This window comes from Coloeus monedula, assembly GCF_965178545.1.
Source record: "Coloeus monedula genome assembly, chromosome: 6".
NCBI classification, from domain to species: domain Eukaryota; kingdom Metazoa; phylum Chordata; class Aves; order Passeriformes; family Corvidae; genus Coloeus; species Coloeus monedula.
In genome coordinates, this window is record NC_138786.1 from 9,887,101 (window position 1) to 9,906,715 (window position 19,615).

At 43.0% G+C, this 19,615-nt stretch overlaps 1 protein-coding gene across 1 annotated transcript in view; it reads right to left on the reverse strand.

The window, feature by feature from the left end:
• The window catches only part of MICAL2 (microtubule associated monooxygenase, calponin and LIM domain containing 2), a 116,370-nt gene continuing 96,755 nt past the window's right edge, over positions 1-19,615 (reverse strand). The window contains exons 30-36 of the mRNA XM_082283566.1: positions 17,833-19,159; positions 11,400-11,494; positions 9,425-9,517; positions 7,918-8,011; positions 2,431-2,530; positions 1,150-1,223; positions 1-265 (exon numbers count right to left, since the gene is read on the reverse strand). Of these exons, the coding sequence (XP_082139692.1) occupies positions 81-265; positions 1,150-1,223; positions 2,431-2,530; positions 7,918-8,011; positions 9,425-9,517; positions 11,400-11,494; positions 17,833-19,159 (1,968 nt within the window). The 3' untranslated portion in view covers positions 1-80. The remainder of the gene's footprint in view (positions 266-1,149; positions 1,224-2,430; positions 2,531-7,917; positions 8,012-9,424; positions 9,518-11,399; positions 11,495-17,832; positions 19,160-19,615) is intronic.

Genomic DNA, 19,615 nt, shown 5'->3' on the forward strand with positions numbered 1-19,615 from the left:
TGAATTCCTTCATTTTCCATAAGACTGTATCCCCGTGATAGGGAATACTGCTGAAAGGATGTTTATTTGCATGTGGCTGTTTAAATCCTGCTCAGCTGATAACCTGTAGATAAGATAAAGCTTTCGAAGTGCTGGTCTTCTGCTCTTTCTTTCACTCTCTGCTCTTCTAAGGTACAGACGAGTCTGTCCCTTTCTTCAACCACTTTCATCATCTCAGTAAAAATTTCATCCTCCTCATTCAGATCCATCTCATCTTTAAGGCTGTCTAAAAGATCACAAAAAAGAGGTTAAAAACCAGAGCACTGTTTGCATTTTAACTGTTAGTGCACAGCTTGAATTAACATTATAGTCAATGACTATAATGAAGTCAATAGTAGTTAGTATTTTTCAAGTTAGAGTTCAGGGTTCAGGGAAATTTTCTCCTGGGTTTGGGCCATTTGAAGTTGACCACTAGGGCTCATAATGTCTAGAGTAGATCTTTTAACAAAAGTTAGACTGGAAGGGATAGGAAAAGCACTAGTTATTTATAAAAACTACTAAGCTGTAGTTTAAATTTAGTTTATAAGGTAAAAATCCCAACATGAAATGTAGTACCTGTAAGAAAATGGAAAGTATTTTTCAGAAAACGTACTGAAAACTGCTGTCACTTGCAATCTACATGCCTAGAACACAGCAGGATATTTTGGGGTACTCAGTGCTATGGAGCCACTCTTCTCCCTGCATTCCTCCTCCCCATGCTTCCCTTTTCAAATGCCACATGAAAGGACAAGCCCAAACTGTAATCCCAAATACCTCAAAGCAGTCCCAAAACACTGTGGTAACCAGCAATGCTACATAAGAGCAGATAACCTCCTTTGTTTAGGTGACTGAAGAAGTTTCTTCCCATTGCTGCCCATTATCAGCTGGACATGGCTGCCTGGAGAGCACAATTAGTGTAATTACACGTGCAGTGCTTCAGATCCCGTTCAGTGTAGAACTGGGCAGGTCAGCTCAGCTGTCTTCACTAGGAGTCAGAGGAGATCTCACATTTTGCTGGCTGAGCTGCACTCAGAGGGAGCACAGGAGCCTTGGCCATCCTGGTCCTTTTTGGACAAGGGGTTGGCATGGTCTGTCCCTGTGGGCTGGAGCACACTGTCCCCTTTGACTTACCATCAATGGCCATTTTCTCTCTCAGCTTTTGTTCCAGCCGGCTTTGGTGGTCCTCCAATTCTAGCTCTTGGGCTCTGGATGCAGCAAAAAATATGTTAAAGAAGAGGCTTTTTTCAGTGAAGACATATATGTTAATATTATTTCAATTACGAGATTCTGTGTTCTGCTTATCCAGTATTTTCTCCTCATGGGCTACCAAGGCTAAAAGGTTTGCCTGTGCCAACATCTCCGGAGCAGCTCCAGAAGTACCACTGCCACCTTTTACATTATGTATGGCATTAAACTCCCCCATACCCAGCAGTGCTTAAGGCTTTGAACCATCTGTGCTTTGTTGGTGGCACCCACAGTGTAACTCTGGATAGGGCTGAGCACTCCCACACATGAGGGGCCTCACCAGGCCCTCTGCACAGGTCCTGAGGGAGAGGAATTAACACGTGAACACACCCAGACAACAACATTCTGTGTCCTGCGGTGCTAAAAGCAGCCCACTGTTGCTTTTTTAACTCCCAGACAGTGTGAGAAGAAAGCATTGCTACCACAACACCGATGACAAGGAGAGGGGCAAGAAAGGGTCGGCCCCCCGCAGCATCAGCACAGCCGGGGAGAAACTGGGGTGCAGCTGGAGCTCGTGGCTGGGCTGGGTGATATGGGAATGATAAATGGCAATGAGCAGCCTGCACAGGTGGGAAACCCAGGCGTGAGTAAGGACTGCTGAGGCTCCCATTGCCTTCCCACACTGCCCACAAACAGTGGAGAAAATATCCAAGAGTCACCTCGGCCTGTCTCCAGTGTGTTAGCGGGGAGGCGAGTTGAGGGAGCTACAGCAAACATTGTTTCCATCAACCACAACAGTGGCATCTGAGGTGGGGTTTATTTGCTTGTTGTGTTGCTGTACCTGCTTGTTTCATTGCTGTAGTGAAGTTCTAGATCTTTTTTTCCTATGTTCAGTAAAACCAGATGAATTTGTCAGACTATTATTCTTCCCAGGAAAAAATGCCCCAGTGTTCATTAGACCCATATTATGTGAAGGCAGAGCTCTCTGTGCCACATTGGTTCAGAGTATCATATAGGATTGAAATATTTGAACCACTGAGAGAGGGAAGGACGAGGAGGCCTCAACTACAGATCTGTGTTCAAACAGGTTGTAGCTACTCTGGGTTTTATTCCACAACTGTCTCGAACTGCAGCACGCAGCAAGGTGTTCAGGTACATTGTGAGTTGTGAGTACGCTTTTTTCCTCTCCCCTCCCCATCTTTAATACTAATGCTTGTCCTTACTTACATAATCAGGAGCTCAGACTCATAACGCATTAATTTATTCTTCTCCATGACCAGCTCAAACCATTCATGTAGCATCTGATTTTCATCCTTTGTGCCTGAATCTGTGTAAAATAGGAGACTTCAGTGTGCTTTACCAGCTTTCTTTCCAATGCCTTTGCCAACTAAGTTCTCTTTCAGTAGTCCTCCTTGTAAGCCCACATTATTCAAATGGAGATGGTTTTGCTGTATGCAACTTCCACCAGTAATGGCTGGGTACAACAAGTATAACATTTTTTTGTCTCTTTTTTGTTGACTGTTGTGGCTAATTGCCGTTAAAGATGCACTGGATTTTAAAACACTTTTGTCTTAAAGATTTTCCTTTCAAATAATCACGTAGACTTTAATGGGCACTATTTCTGTCTCTTAGCTCTGCCTTTGATAAGAGAGTTTTCTCTGTTGAAACTGGGCTTCAGAGCTGAGCTATGTCTAAGTGGATACTCCATTAACACAATCAGCCTTCAGGATGCACATGCTGGCAAGTATCAACTTAACCTCTGCTTCCAGTGGACATCAGACACACAACCAAATCCTCTTCAAATTTCCCTTCCTTTGTCACCTGGCCTCTAAATCTGCAGCTGCTTTGAATGACAAATCTATGACTACTGCGTGGGTTTATAACACTTTGGGCTGGGGCATCACCAGTACACAGTCGTCCTCCCAAAGAGCTCACAGCTTGACTCTGCCTTGCTGAAGAAAATGATGGATCTCTTTCATCAAGTGAGGACCTTTACTCTCCTAAAATACCATCTGTACAAAACTCTTTGGCAAGGAAGAACCCCTGGGTGTTTTCAAATGGCAAGTCAGAGAACATATGTATTTCTTTTCCTTGCTGTCCTTTGTAACATCCTCATGACCTCACATTTTCCATTCATTTTTTTCCCAAAACAAAGCCACGCCACCTCCCTTTGTTGCAGAATTACAGTGGCAGTGATGGCACTGCCAACACACCTCCCACTTCTGTTCTGCCCATCCACTGCCTGCTGCCACAAAATGGTGATCACTTGTAGGAAGCAAGTATCTTTCACTGCTCCAGGTTGAGGCAACAATCTAAGTGACACACTGGCACCTTCAGAAGCATAAAGCCAACAGCCAGCCCATGCTCCTGCCCCAGCACATGGTATTTGCACTCCCCACCACACATGGAAGCAGGGATGGCCAGACTTAGGATGCAGCAAAAGGAGTACTGCCAGCAGGCAGGGGAACCAGCTCTTTGCTCCTCAGTCCTTACACCACAGTGCTAGATAACCAACAATAAAATCCCCACAAACCAGCCTGGCTGTTTTCTATGAATGGAAGCTTATATGATTTCTCGTACTTTAAGAGGACTGCACCTGTATTTTATGTGACTGAGAGCACTGAAACTTAACCCAAAATGTCTCAGGTTCAAGCTCCAGAGACATCAATTACAAGAGTATCACTAAACTAGATTACCAAGGGGAGAGACAGACAGAGTCCTGGGCAGTTCAGCAGTGTTTCTGATGCCTTTCTTTCTTGTCATTTTGAAATGTGCTTTATTTTTTTGCCCCAGGTATTACCCTCTTGTCTCTACAACTTAAGCTGCCCCTCACTCTTAGGTCAGAGCCAGGATTTGACTCCACTCAAAAGCAGCAGTTTAAAGCCCATATCCTTGGGGCAGCAACGATGTCACCCAGTGAAGCCCTTTAGCCATCTTCCTGAGCCAAGAGAAATTGCTGGGTGTTTGGGATCACCAGCCCATTTGCATGCCTTCACCAGACACCATCATCCCAGGGAACCCAGGTCACCTCCTGCCAGCGCCGGAGGAGTTACCTGGGCCCATGCTGGTGTGGGTGCAGTTCTGCAGTTTGTCATCAGGACTTGACCCCAACTGGAAATTACCATGAAACAGGACGATAAAACAGCAGGAGAAGGCAGAGCAATCCCTCTTCAATTTCTGCCTGATTCCATTAAAACTTGGCAGTAATGGATGTGTTCCTGTGGGATCTTCCAGGTCAGCAAGCGGTGATAAAAAGTGTCTTCTCAGAGTGACTGCAGGAGCAGTCCTTGCTGGAACATGCCAGTTTCTTACAGATCCAGTTCAAGGATGCAGCATTAGTATTCAGAGCCTTAGGTCTTTGTATGCCACCATAAGAAGTTATCATCAAACTTTGATTTATTTTACTGTCAGTAAAAACACTGCAATCGCTGTTATGCATTAAGTGTGGCACAGACACAAAATGTTACTGTTCCATTTTTGTTGTTTCCTTGTTTAGGCAAAAATAGTCCTTCTTTTAACTTTTCCTCTTTACACGTTAAAATCACTGTATCTCTAATAAAAGACTGTGTATTGTAGGTTGATTGAGGTAAGCAAAGATAACACACTTTGCAGAAGAACATTCATTTTTGCAAAATCCTCAGTGCAAGATGAAATAAAAGTAGCCCTTGTTTTGCCTCCTCCTCCATCCCACAGAACGTCCCCTAAGTGTTCCCAGGGGCATTTTTTCCCTGAGCTTTTCAAATGTTTGTTACTACCAATGTTAATTGTTATTTAAGTCTGATGGAGTGCTCGATGCCTTCCAAGGGTAGACCAAACCAAAGAAGCATTTTGCATAATGCAATTCGACAGATCTTTCTAAAGGTTAGAGGGAAAACAGTTTGTGAGTTTGTTTTGTGTTGGCTTTTCCCTACAGCATTGCTAAAGCAAACCTTTCCTCCTGGTTTATCCAAGTCTCTTTTGACTGAGATCCATTTGAAAGTCAGACATTCTTCTAATTACATCATAGGTATTTCTATTTTCATCACTTTGGAAGGAATTGTACAGGCTGTGGAGGAGTATTTACTGAACACTCCTCTCAAAACCTGAACCTTCTGTTCTCCAGATTGATGCTCCACTGTCCTTCCTTACAGTCACCACACAGTAAAGGGGTCTTGGCCAGTTTGCACCATTATAGGTACAGTTAAACCTCATATTCCTTACTTCTACAGGTTTACAACTGATTTCTTTTGACTCTGTTGAAAATTCCAAGACACCTTGGATATGTTTTTTATGAAATCAAAAACTAGCTACAACATGTGCAGATATTTGTTCGCCTTCCGAAGCACCGAGACATTTCTTGATGTTCTCTCTCAACGTAGGTTTTCTTCTTTACCATCATTGTTCATGATTTGTTTAGTCAACTGAGCCGTTATGCTAATTTCAGTGGAAAACGTGTTTTGAGATTTTTATTTCTGTATTTTCTTGTAGGCAGAAGCTCTCCATAAGCCTTCACAAATGTCAGTGGAAAACAAAGCAATGGTACATCAGTGATTTATTATTTGGTATTTTGAAGTGGAATAAAGGAAATAATGAGCATGAAAAATTACTCATAGGACTGATACTATTTTTCTCAGGTTTTTTGGGGTGTTTTTTGGGGGCCTTGTTGTTTTTTTTTTTTAATGCATGAATTGTTGTCACTACAATTAGAAGATCATCAAAACCTCATTTTGCTCATCAGTCTTCATGGCAGTTGTTTCGCACCCACGCATGTTCTCTTCTAATTCAGTTGAGGAGCTAATGAATAACTCCCCCTAACAAAGGGGCCATTCATCCCAGGCTTACAGAATTATTAGGGGAGAGTTGCGTAAATGTCACTGAAGACTGGTGTTTGCAGGCCTGCCTCTAAATTTGGTTATTCACAACCTTTGCAGCTCAATATTATTGCTGAACTGTGATCGTTTTCTAATTACCTTAATAATACCTATTAAATCACTTGAATTGCATAAGCGCAGACCTGCTTAAATACAACTTAACCTAATAAACACTGGTCATTCATTAAACAATAATGCTCATTATTTTTAGGAAGCTTGAACAGAATATTAAACTCACCAATTCCTGCATCATTACACATTTGTTATTACAAGCAACAAAGCACTCACATTTTGTCTGGGAAACTCACAGCTTCGTGCTTTTGCACCAGAAGAGTTATTGAGAGACAGTAACATCCTACGTTTCAGTATCTGCCCTATTTGTAACTGGCCACCTACACACAAACAATCAACAGGGAGAAAAAACCAGTACTTTCACCTTAATGAGGGCAATCCAATTACCAAGGATGGTAAGAGAATGAGAAGCATCGATCTCTTGGCAGACAGCCTTCTTTAGGAAATGCGATTGTCAAAACAGCAACAACAAGAAGTGGCTCTAGGCCATTTATCCTGGTATTCGGTGTCTATCCCAAGAGCTAGAAGATTCTTGTCCCTCTCTATTTTTGAGGTTTCCAAAAAACAACCACCTTTATACAAATCAGAAGAAAAAAGCTAACTCTCCAAATCCTCAAAGCATTTTTAGCAGACTGTCTCACGGGCAGTAAGGTGGGTGCTCTTTGATAAAGGGTTATGATTTCATTTAAGAAAAATAGATGCTAGCCTTTTAAATAAAATTTGGAATAGACTGACACGATCAATTCTAGGAAATTAGTTAATAAATATAAAAGGTTGGGCGAATGCTCTCTTGCCAAACTGATTAGTGCAGTGTCAGAATAGGGGTGAGAGCAGCTATGAAATATGGCATTTAAAAGGCCAGCACGTAGCGTTGGACTGGATTGCCTGGTTAAGACAACAACAAGATCAGGTGCCAAAATATATCTGGGTTTTCCGTGTTGTGCAACTGCCTGTCAGGAAAACACAAGGCTCAGTTTTCTAAAGTGGAGGTAAAGAAAGACACATTTGCATTCAGGCTGTCAGTCCCTTCAGCACAGACCCCCCGCCCCCTCTGAAGTCCTTTAAGTGCATGGTTCACACGCCCATCCCCATTTTGAGCCTGGCAGGAGCCCCAGGTGTCCTGTCCCTGTGCTTCACCCCGTGTGTGCTGGGGAGCAGTGCCAAGGCTGGGCCAGTGGCAGGATCCTACAACCCTCGGGGCTTGGGAGTGTCAGCTCAGGTGAGGGAAAACCTTGCCTCTGGCTGGGGCCAGGGTGACATCCCTGTCATCTTCTGCCCACTGGGTGAAAAGCTGTGCTGCTGGGATCTCTGTGTGTGCCTGCATGCTGCTGTTGCTATAGCATGGCCACTGGCTCTAATCATATTAATGGCATTTCACACTCCAGGAAAGTCATTAAGGACTCTGTTACTAGGCATGGGCTGCTGCTGGCTTGGTAACTGAGATACAGCTCCTGGAAACCTCACTGGTTCCCTCCACAAGATGAAATTAAGCTCAGGATGGGACTTAAAAAAAAAAGGGGGGGAGGTGAGGAGAAAAGTAAATTCAGGTTCAATAGCATTGTAAATCATTCCAAATCTGTGATAACCAACAGAAAATTTAAAGCCTTCAATGTAAAGGTACTTCAGCTAACAAAGAGTTTGAGAAAATGCTTAAAGAATTATTTTTGTCCTGCCAGTTATTGTTCCTTTTCAGATTTTGCATCAAACTATTTCCATGACAACCATTAAAACCCTCTGCTTTGAAACAGGTTGAAAAACCCACCACCAAACAAGCAAACACTGCTTTGTGTACCTGCTTCTCCTCTTAGTTCTCTCTCCAGTTCAACACCAAAAATCTCCAGAGCTCTTTGTCTTTCTTCCAGTTCTTCTAGTTGGCGCTGGACTGCCTGCAAAAATGTAACGATATAAAAGCTACAGACAGAGCTTCAAAATTCGGAGACAAAAGATGGTCTCAGTGCTTAGAGAAACATCTTGGAAAGGTCTTGGAGGAGTCGTGGCTCTTGCCAACTCATGAAGTGTTCCAAGCACCTAAGCAATTTAAATATGCCACTAGATGTCGATCACAATTTTATGGGGGTATCACAGGTACCAAAAGAACCTCAGGTTTTTCTGAGTTTTAGCTCTCCCATTGTAAAAAAGAGATCGTAATGTTTCTGTGTCTCACAAGGCGTAAAAAGTCAATACTTTCATATTCAGAGACATATATTCTGAGATATTACATTGATAAAGCTCATATAAATAGGGAAGGTTTACAACTAGAAAGCTCTGCTAGCTATCTTATTGTCCATGGGATTTTTTTGGTTTTCTTTCATATTTCACAAGCTTTTGACCCAGAAAGAAAAGGGTCTAATAGCTAAGATGTGACAATTCAGCGGCACTTCAGGAAGGATTTCTACATCCATTGTCCATTCCCTTTTAAATAAGATTTTCAGAGGTGTGGTGGGGATAAAAGGCATGAAACACCTTAAAAGGTTGAAATGTCAAAGACAGATGCTCAGCAGTTCCCATTTCAGGCTGTGTTAGGGCATTCCAAGCCAAGCCCTCAGCAACAGCCTAATACGAAAGATCATTCAAAAAGTTTGGACTTGATTGTCTCCACAAAGCAGTAAAATAAGAGTAGTCATGTATGCATCTAATTTTACCTTGAGATAATTTACAATTCTCAGATAAAAAAGAAAACATAGTTGCTCTTCCTTTGTATTAAATAGGATACATCTGAGATCAAATTGTGCAGAAGTGCATTTACAAATCTTAAACTGTAATTGGGAATAATAACACGTCAGTAGAGTCCAGAGCTTTTCTAGCATTTTCTGAGGAGCAGGGCCTGTATAAAATGAAGTGACTTTCCATCATTAAGGAAAAAAAAATGGTTCACTTTCATTGTTATGGCAGGGAGAGAACAAAAGCCATCACTGTATTTTTGTATCCTCCTGTAATACACAGAGGTAATCGCCGAGTTTCTTACATTCTGTGGGGTTGATGTTATTTCCCCTTTCTGTCTCTTTCCCTCTTCAGTGTATTCTTATTGCCAGTCACTATTCCCTCTTGTTCTTCATCCACAATTACAAAATTATGATGATAATTATGATCTCCAGGGACTGACATGGATTTGTCACTCAGAGAGATGCAGGGCCCTGCCACACGCACCTTCCTGCTCCTGGTGGTTGGGGGGATTTCAGCACAGAAGGCAGTGAGCCACAGTGAGGACTGAGGGGAGGTGCAGAGCCCGTTTTGGATACCCCCATCCTCACGAGTCACTCTTGGGAGACAAAGGGGACATCTGCGAGCTACATTTTCACCTGTGCTTTGTGAAGCCTCTTCAGCTCCTCTTGTTTAATCAACTGCTTTGTCTCCTTCTCCAGCTTCCTTCTCCTTCTGAGAGCCCTTTTTGCCTACAAAAGACACAGAAAGAAAAAGGCAATCAAAGCAGAAGTATGTTATTGCAGCTTTCCTCCAGCCTCCCCCAGAATCACAGAGCCACTGAGGTTAGGTCTGCCCCAATCCCCTGCCCAAAGCAGGGTGAGCTATTGCAGGGTGCTCGGGGCAAAAGGGAAACATTCCTGCAGGAACATTTACATGCATTTGCTATGTTGGCTTTAAATCCCTACAAGCTCTTAATGCAACCATAAGTGAGTGGGAAGTATGTCAATAAAAAGTGTCCAAATGACAAAGCTGACTGTATATAGCATCCCACTGCACATGGCCATGCACAGGCTGGGGAAAGCACCAGTTTAAGGAAACTCAACCCATTTCCATTGCTGTAGCTATAAAGTAGTAAAATTTACATCATGGGACAGTACCTGAAGCCCTGTGAAACCTTGCCCAGTGCTATTTCTGTGCTGCATTACAGAGATTTTTGCTTTTCCCCAGGGCACTTGTTGCTGCTGCCAGGAGAGCAGGACAGCACATACTGCAAGGCTGGTCAGGGAATCATCTGCCATTGCTCCAGCTTGCCTTTAACCTAAGCTATCCTGATGTGCTTCAAGGCTGTGGTGTTCCCATTTTTGAGGAGACAGCATACATGAGCACCATAGGCCAGACAATTAAAAAATTAACCAGCCAGGAAGTCACTAAAATTTTTCCCACCAAGTTTTGCCAGATACCAGTGGTGGTACTGGCAAAATAGCAGCCAGAACTGGCATGAAAAGGGATGGGTAGGAGGCAGCTGAAAGAAACACACTGAGTGAGGAATGTGCATCAGAACTGAATCACTGCTAATGCCCATGTGCAACAGCTGATCCTTCTCCCCATTTCTGGCAGCTCCCCTGGAGCTCTGCTTTCTCCCTGCCTGGTCCTGCCCTCCCCGTGACTGCCTGAACTGCTGGGGGTTGCTTTGATCCAGTTTGCTCTCATGCCTCCCTTCTTTTCTCTATTTTATTCAAACCTTATTTAATTCACCATAACATTATCATACTATAGATTGGCTTTCCTGTAACAGGAAAGATGAATGAAGAATCCTGACATCTCAGTGTATCCTGACGCAGGGCCACTGGTGACAAGTGCTACCACACATTGCTGTGTTTTGGTTCCTCTGTTTCCATTCAAAGTCCCACTTAGCTTTCGTATTTTTCAGTGTTTTTCAGTACTTTGCTTTCCTTCCTCTTCCTCCCGCCCTCAAAGGCAACAAATCAAAAGGCCACCTCATACTGTTAACTCCACTTACTGATATGCTCCACAGGAAAGAGAGAACACAGTTCTGATGAGCTATTCAGACAAAAAAGCTGTGTTTCCCCACGTCAGAGCTGGGTATGGAGGGTTCAGGGTGCTGTAGCCCCCGGCTCCCACTCCTGCAGTCAGCTCTTTCAGGGTACAGGGCCTGAGTGTGATTTTGTGGCTCACACACTTGTGCTGATTAGGATAAACAGAGTGTTTTCCAGGCAACCTGCCTGCAGCACTTCTCAAATGAATCTGTATTCCCCCAAAGGAAATCTGCATCTGTTTGGTCTAATTTTTTCAATAGTTTGCTTGTTGGGCTACGTATTAAGGCCACTTAAGAATGAAGCTTCAAAGTGATTTCAGTGAAACATGTCTGTTTGTCAAATTAAGACCTCCTCTGTCAGCGCTGCTGTAACCTGGGGGAATTAAAGATCCAAAGAGGCAAAAGAAATGTTGATGTTCATCTGTCTTAATGTATTTTCTCTCCGTGACATGTAACCTCCAGCGTTCCAATCCCCACTTTGAGGAATCGCTGCGTGTTTTAGATCGGAATCATATGATGAATTTTAAATACAGCCCAGCTAAGGAAATACCTTTCTGTTTCCAAGTCAAGATTACCTTGTGTGTTAATGAAGGCTTGGATTCAAATTCCTCATCGGAGGATGAAGTAGAATACTCAGTAGCTTGGTTTCTGACAGATAGGTGTTCATATCCTAAAATGCAGGAACAAAATTGTCAGTGAAGCAAAGAATACTGTTCTTTAACTTAGACACTTTGCACCTGCCCTGAGTTCTAATCAGCAGCACCTAGAGCAATTTGGAAATTCAGCTGACAGCACTAATTAAATTTTTGATCCCTGTCAAAAAATGTCTGGCTATATATTTTATTTTTTTTCTAGGTACTACAAACAAATAAATTAATTCCTTGAGCACTCTGCATGTAGCACGTTGTTCTGAATGCACTCAACATTCATTAAAATGTATATCTGAAGTTAGCCATATTACCCAAATGATTGTATAAGGCTCACTATACAGTGTAATTGAATGCACAAAGTCTGAGCCAGCTCTTAAACAAATTACCCTTATGTGGCTTGTAGCATCTGGCACCCATTTTTACTACATGACATCTGCTCAGTGTAAAATAGTTGGCGTCAGAATGTCTGGTCATATAAAAAAATCACAAATGTAATCAGAAGCAAATGGACTAAGAGAACAGGGCTTTATCACACAGCCTCATGCAACATAAATATTTCATTAATTATGTCTAAACAAACGTCACTTATTTTTCTGCTTTAGGAATATTATCACATCATTGGGCTGTTGATTAAAATGCCATAAGAAGCCAGGAAAATCCATACATCACAACAGTACACTCCATAAGGAAAACTCAAAGGCTGCCTTTGGAAGAAGCGTGCTTTTAGAATTACAAATTAAATTACATTTAATTGCAGCAATTTTATCACGCCTGTTTTTCCAGCATCTTGTTTCAACTGGGTGTAAATATTTGCATTTCTTCTTAATTTGTCTAATGCATAGCTTCATTCTCTTTGTTTCAGAAAATAAAACCGCTTTTGGAACATCTGTCTCTATGCTTCAACCTGCTACAGGGTTAATGGTTAACAGCTGGGCATCTTGGAAATGTACATTATTTAAAGCTCAGTGTTAGTTTTTCTTTGTATCTACAAGGTAACAGTTGGCTTTCTAGGTGCAAGCTGCATTCAGATTAAAATCACCTCCCCTTCTCCCAGTGTAAATGTTTCTTCTTTGCCTTGTTCTGGGTCCCACGGCTGAAGCAGGACTTTTGCCTCCAGCCCTAATTTAAACTCAGGATCCATGAAACATGTTCATCCCAGACAGTAAAGCAATAAAAGCAAATCCAAGTTAATTTGAGGCAGAAATTCTGAATATTCTTCTTTTCAGTCCTTGTGCTCAGTGAAGCTGCTAGCTCCGAGGGCTCAGAGCAGCAGACTTGGGTCCTGCCATCCTTTCTGGGATGCAGGTCCTTGAGCACGGAGGTGCAGTAGCGCTCCAGGTGGGTCTCCAGCCTCACAGGGGCCTCTGCTCCAGACCTGCCCAAGCTGCCAGCCCACACCTCCCCGCCTTGCAGTGCTTGGAGAAGGGACACAGCTCCTGCTCGGACCTGCCAGGGGCTGGTGGCTCACGAGTGCTGCAGCCACACCACTGCCACACGCTGCCCATGCTCTGCACAGGGCTGCTGCACTCCACCTCTGTCCTCGGCAGGGACAGTCAGACACAGCCCTCCCCAGGTGTGGGGGCATCAGCCACTGCTTCTTTTAATGAGGAAACTCACCCACCTTGCTTCTCCCTGTGCAACCAAAAGTTTGCAGTAACTACCCTGCGGTCTTGCCACTGGAGAAATCAAATTCCACAATATGCAAAGGGCAAACCTTGCAGCCCAGCAGGGCTGGAAACACAAGCTCCCTTTCTTCTCTCAGCTGTGCTGGGAATAAGTGACTGCTTCCCCTGTCCGCCCCTTTGGGGGATATCAATAATTTAGGAGGCGTTACAAGGTGTGGGGGAGAAGCAGCCTGCTCCAACACAAGGGCACCTGCTTCCTCCCTTGGGCGTGTGCCTCGGGAACTGTCTGCCCTTCTGGAACAGAGAGAGGGTCAGTGACCTCCCCAAAGGCTTCCAAGGGCCGTCTCATGAGCACAAGGAATCTGATGCCTGTGTACAGAATGGATTCACAGCATTCCCAGTCCTCCCAATGCCTCGCTGCTGTGGAGAGCCAGGCATTTGCACCTTGCTCTGCAGAGAAAAGCCATTCAGATTGCTCCAAAACACTTCGCCCTTTCAAGGGACCCCACTATCCAAATCCTGTTTTCTTCGGCTGTTTCTTTGTGAGAGAGACCAGAAATATGCTCTAAAGTGTACCCCAGATGCAAATTTCAACCTCAAGGCAACAAAACCAAGACAAACAAACAACAAAAAGCCCCAAACCAAAACCCAAAAAACCCCTCAAACTAAACAGGGTGGGATAGGCAGAACTTAGCCAACAGCTGTGAGAATTTTGACAAAACAAACATAAAAACATTCAAACTTAGGGACTTTTACTGAGTCATTAAAATCTGAAACTTAGAACTGCAATACTAAAGTTAGATGATAATAATTTGCCTCCAAATATGCCAAGCCTTAAAGCTCAACCTGCTACAGAACTGATCTCAAAAAAGCAGGTTCTTTTCCAAATATTAACTCAAGTCTTCTAACCTTGGATTTTCACTTTCCAGGCATCTCATTCCTTCAGCTTGGGAGTTATTTATTATGTATTTCTTATTTCCTAAGTACTCTAGCATCTCCTAATTTCCCAATTAGCATATGTTATACTAGCATGTAACAAGGCCTCAGATGAAAGTGCAATGCTTTTGAGAACCTCTTCTTTAACATGAACATCCAAGGTATTCATTTTCCCAGGAAACCTGAGGTCCTCTGAAAAACGAGGGAGGTGTCACATGAAGAGGCTTATAAGGTGATCCCTTGTGTTAGATGTGGGAGCACTACTGATTGTCCTGGAGGTTTCTAGGGGAAACAACCACTGGTGTCAATCTGCCTGTCACAGCTCACTTCCCTTTCTTTCCTCGGGTGTTTTTGTGTCATGGTAGTGACTGCAGCCTAAATACACACGATGTTTTGGAGCAGGAACTGTTTTGATAACATAATGCTATATTAATCTGTTGGCTTCCTCTGTAACTGTCCAAGACTGCATATTTTTATAAAGTCATGGGAGTTAATCATGACCTCTGTAAGAACTTCAGTGTTTTACAAAAGAGAGAGATAGTTACACATATCTCCAGGGGGACTGGTGTCCAAAACCAGATGGAAGCTGGCATGAGGTAGGAAATGAAAAGAATGTCCAGTAGAAATTCAGTAGAATGACCACTAGAAGGAGAGGACTTGGCTATTTGGTTTCACATCTTTGCTTCTCCACAGATTTCTCCTGTGGCCTTATGCATGCAATTAATATTCTAGTGCCTCAGTTGCCCTTCTAAAATACAAAATCAGTGCAAGAGCAGTGTCCTCACTGAGCAGAACACTGCAAACACACAGACTTTCCGTGGCACAACGATGCAGTAATGGGAACCTGAAACATTTGTAGGCAATCCCTTCTCAGTCTAGGGGTGCACAAAATCAGCAAAGTGAGTTCATAGCACATTACATTTTCTCATCAGCTGAATTGGTTATCCTGCTTAAAGTATCAGTAATTAAAATGGCACTTTGGCATTTTTTTGAATTTCAAAAGGGCAAGTAGGATTAGGGGGGAACAGTTAGCCATGTAATTGAACAATTTTATTGATCAATTTTTTTTTAGTGAGGGAGTTTACTGCAGGTTGGAACACAAAGGAAGCATCAAAGGACAAAAGCCTTAAAGATATTTTTGCAGTAAATCAAAAATCTAGAACAGCACTTAGGAACCCCAGTGTGGTTATTTGTGGACAGCTGTATATTCTACAGGCAGACTTTGGATTTATTTTTTTTAAAACCAGTCTCTCCCTGAGAAGTGTGCGTGAACCCCCCTTAACTCAGTAAGCTTTGTCTTTGTCCCACACAAGTTGTCTGTTGGATCTTTGCACAGCCCCAAATTTCCAAGTGGCTCTGAGGACGAACTCTTATGAAACAGAGGGAAAGTGTTAGGCAGAAAGCCTTAAAATTAGGTCTGGATATCAGAAACTAGAATGACCCATATGGGAGGTGCAACTGCAGGTGTTAAGTTTGAACAACAGGCAATCTGCTGCTAAGATGCTTCATTTTTCTGAAGATTGCTTCTTCCTGCTGAGCTTCAGCTGGGGGCTGAGCACGTGGCAGGAAAGGACAGGAAGACAGAACATATTAAATATCAGAAGTGGTTTCCAAATATTTGCCTACTCCCCAGGGGATTTCTCTGCCATGAGTTAGCCCAGGCTCATCTCAAGCCCATGGACTTTCATCACCCAGCTCATCCTCTGGATCCACAAGCCACTGAGGGAGAAAACAGCAGTGTGATGTAATACCAACCATACCTGCACAGAACAAGTTTGGCCCCAAACAGGATAGGAAAGCCCTACTGCAAGGAGCCAAGAGGAGTATTAGAAGGAGTTTCATTAAATTGGCTTCTGCAAGGTGCTGGGAGTAATTGATTTTTTCATTAAAGAAATTTTCTGAAAGTTGTGGTAAATTTCAAGAGAGGAAAATAATAACAAGAAATGTGGGCTAAAGCTTGTCATCACTTCATGACTAAAGTTTGCCAAGCCTGGGCCTCTGACAAGCGCCTGTATGAGACACAAATGCCATTTTTGAGAGCCAAGAAGGACTCAGCTCTTTACCAGTTTGATTTACTCAAATATGAATGTTTTAAAAACTTCTGAGAGCTACAATGTTGAAACACTGAAGATAACAGACTACTGGGCAAATGGCTAGATTAGAGCTTCATTTTCCTTTTTTTTTCTAAACAGACTTTGCATTGCCTATATTTAATAAGTGCAATAATTTAATAATTACTCTTCTGGCTTGCACAGCAGAGGAATGCAACATGTTACACCTGCATGTTTTTCCAAACTATTCTCAACATCAATAAGGCATAGCATTATTCAAACCTTACAAGAATTTTTTCCCATATTAGTTGGAGCACAACATACCAATTATTGTAATGCATTTAGTTAAGAGCAAGTCAGGTTGGCTCGGTTGATGGGCAGTGATGAGGCACAGACTCTGAAAAGGCCTCCCATTTAAGACCACAGGGAGAAGTGTGAACTAGCAACTCTGTGGCTTCAGTGCAGTCCTTAGCATCTTCTGGCTCAGTGGGAATGCCTGGTTTTGTGAGTTGTTAGATAAAGGATGCTCCAAGAATCCAATCCGAAAATTCAGGAACGACAGCAGGAGTTGTTCTATCAGTTTTAATGAGCTCCAGATCAAGTGGCTTACACACTCTGTGTGTGGCAGTTCTGAAGCAGAAGGGATGCAAAAGGATCTGGCAGCTCACTGGGAACATTTCAGTGACTTTACATTCTGCATACAGATTTTATTGCTGCTGTACAGCAGCAATTTTGGGGTTACAGTTTGGGCTGCAGTTTAATAAGGTAAGAAACAAACAGGTATGTTGACAAAACTCAGTAGTTATTTAGTTATATAACTGAGACTTTCTGCAGTGGAAAGATGGATCACAGCGAAAGACAGGTGGGTGCAGCCCTCATGCCTCATGTTTCATACCTGAATCTGTGCTGCACTTAATTCTTTCTGAGCCTATGCTCAGATTACTCAGATTGCTCTTGGTCTGACATCAATACTTCTTGGACTTGTCTGCAATTGTAATACCAACCTTGCTCTTGCAAGCAAACTTGAAAATTGACGCCTTTTAATCACTGCCCAGATAGACTCACAAATAGGTCAGAGGAGGTCAATAAGGTGCTCTCTCCTCTCAAATTAAAGGGGATATTAATGACACTGCAAAGCTCCCAAAAGTATGTCCACAGTTCAGTCACTCTGACAGCAGAGCTGAGGAGACACCTGCTGAGAAAGCACAAACAGAGCAAAGCTTCTTGCTGTTGCAACCACAGTGCTTCAGTCTCTGGTTCCTCACAGGAAGAAAAACAAATGTACCCTGCACGGCAGAAACTGGAGGTTTTGGTGCTCATCCTTCTGCTTGCCTGCTGTAGTCCTCTTTCCACCACTCAGTGTCACCACAGAAGCTGCTCTGCCCAGCATCCCTTGCTGGGATGCCTTGCTACCCTTTCCACCTCTTGAGTAGAATTCCCTGATCCAAATGTGTCTGAACAGCAGAGAGCAGCAAACCAAACTTGGGTCCAGTGAGCTGCATTCTGCTTGCAAATCCACTCTGCTTCTTTAAATCTGTAGCAACTCCTAAACTCTAGCCAAAAAATGTATTTATTAAGTGTCCTTAAGTAGAAAGTACCTAGAAATCAAATATAATGCACAATAGATATGTGCTTGCATGATCACGCACAGGTCTTCTGAAGGTTAAGTGCAATTACACAATAATAATAGTAATAATAATAATCATAACAGTAATAATAACAAAGTAATTCCACTCAGGTCCTCACCTGTGAAAGGATAACACAGCCTTTCTGGAGAATGGTCCTTCATGACAGGCAGAGATGACACCAAGGAATTCCGTTCCCTTTCACGAGCTTTACTTCTCACTCTGTGGAAGAGCGACCCTTTTTGTGCAGAGTCATCCAGACTGTCCTTGAAGGAGTTCTTGGGCTCTGGAGATGAAAGAAGCGTGGACTTTTCCTTACAGATACACATCTCATCCATGGGAGCCCCTAGAGGACGGTCTTCAAAGGTAAACCTTTCTAGGAGTCCTGGGACTTCCTCCATCCTAGTGCAAACTGATTTCTGAGGTATATGGGTTGTCTTGGAAGGTCTGCAGGGTGTGAAGGATACCTCTTCCCTGTAATCCCTTAGAGATATCTCTTCAGAGCCGAAAGAAGAATGAGATGGATTTGAGAAAGGGCTCCCATCTCCTGAATATTTTCCTGCCCACTCCCTTACTTTAGGATCCTGTGACTGAGTGTTGTTGTTGTTCCTGTTCCTTTGGCTTAGGGAATACCCAGGAGTGCTGGGGAAGCTGAAGAAAACTTGTTCTGAAGAGGCTTTGACTTTGCTCTCTGAGTCCTGCTTTAGTCCTTCTGGAGTCAAGGTTAGAGGCTCCCAAATGGATCTTTTGATAGCATTGGCTATGAGCCTCAGTGGGGATTTTGGCTGGCCGGCTGCATGCTCCCTGGAAACCACATCTGGAATCCTCAGAGCATCCTTTGTGTCGGCTGACAAAGTTGGTGGAGCACCATCTGCAGATAAGAGAGGCCCAGGACAACGGGATTGTTTGAACACTTCTTTTGTCCAGCCAGCATCCTTCTTCTCCAGGGTCCACGGGGCTCCGTTGTTTCCATACCCTGGACTGCTCCCACCCAAGTCTGTCCTGTTTGAGCCATACAAGGGTTGCTGTTGACTACAAAGCCCCAGCCTCTTTTTTGCCTCCTTTAACTCTTGCTCAAGCTTTTCTTCTGGGTGCCTGGTATTTTTGCAGTTTTTCTCTTTCAAATCCAGAGATGACAGCACTTTTGTCTTCCTGTTAAAATCCTCTGGTTCAGAGGTAGATTTCTGTGGTTTTTCCATCCAGTCCCAGGCTGAGTGTGTCGCAATGTCACTATCTGTGTCTTCAGGCTCATAAAAATCAGCAGCCGGTGTCCCATTCCCAAGAAGGGTCCATGGAGAACCTGTGGTGCTGCCCTGGAAAGGACAGTGGGGAACAGAGTGATGTGTGTCTTCAGGCATTTCCCTGGCTGCTTCTTTTCTTTGAAATACTGGGCTGCAGGGTTTGGAATGTCCTCTTGTAATTTCTGGTGGCTTCTTGCAAGAAACCAACTGTGAAGTGCATGAAAAAAAATTACTATTTTAGGGATATAAAAATACTGCTTTGTGTAGCTTCTATTTCATAAAATACTTTAATCCATTTTAATCTTAACATAATAGTAATGAACATAATATTTAATTTGTACACAAATACATATGTAAATGATAATGTAAGAAAAGCTTTTCCGCCTAAAGGACTAATATTTCTCTAGGAGTGGAAATCTAATACTACTGGAAATTTTAATAGTCTAAAAATAATGTTATCCATGCAAAGAATCTGTCATATCTTTATGAATTACCTTTAATATTTTCCTTAGAAAGAAACAGTCCTATCTCCAGGAAAACAGACAAGAGCAGATCTGCTCTATTCTCCTGTGTGTGTTCCAGTTGCATCACCTTAAGAGTTTTGAGCAAGCACAAGAGACCATTATCCATCCTCTCCAAATGTTTTTATAATATTGCATGTTT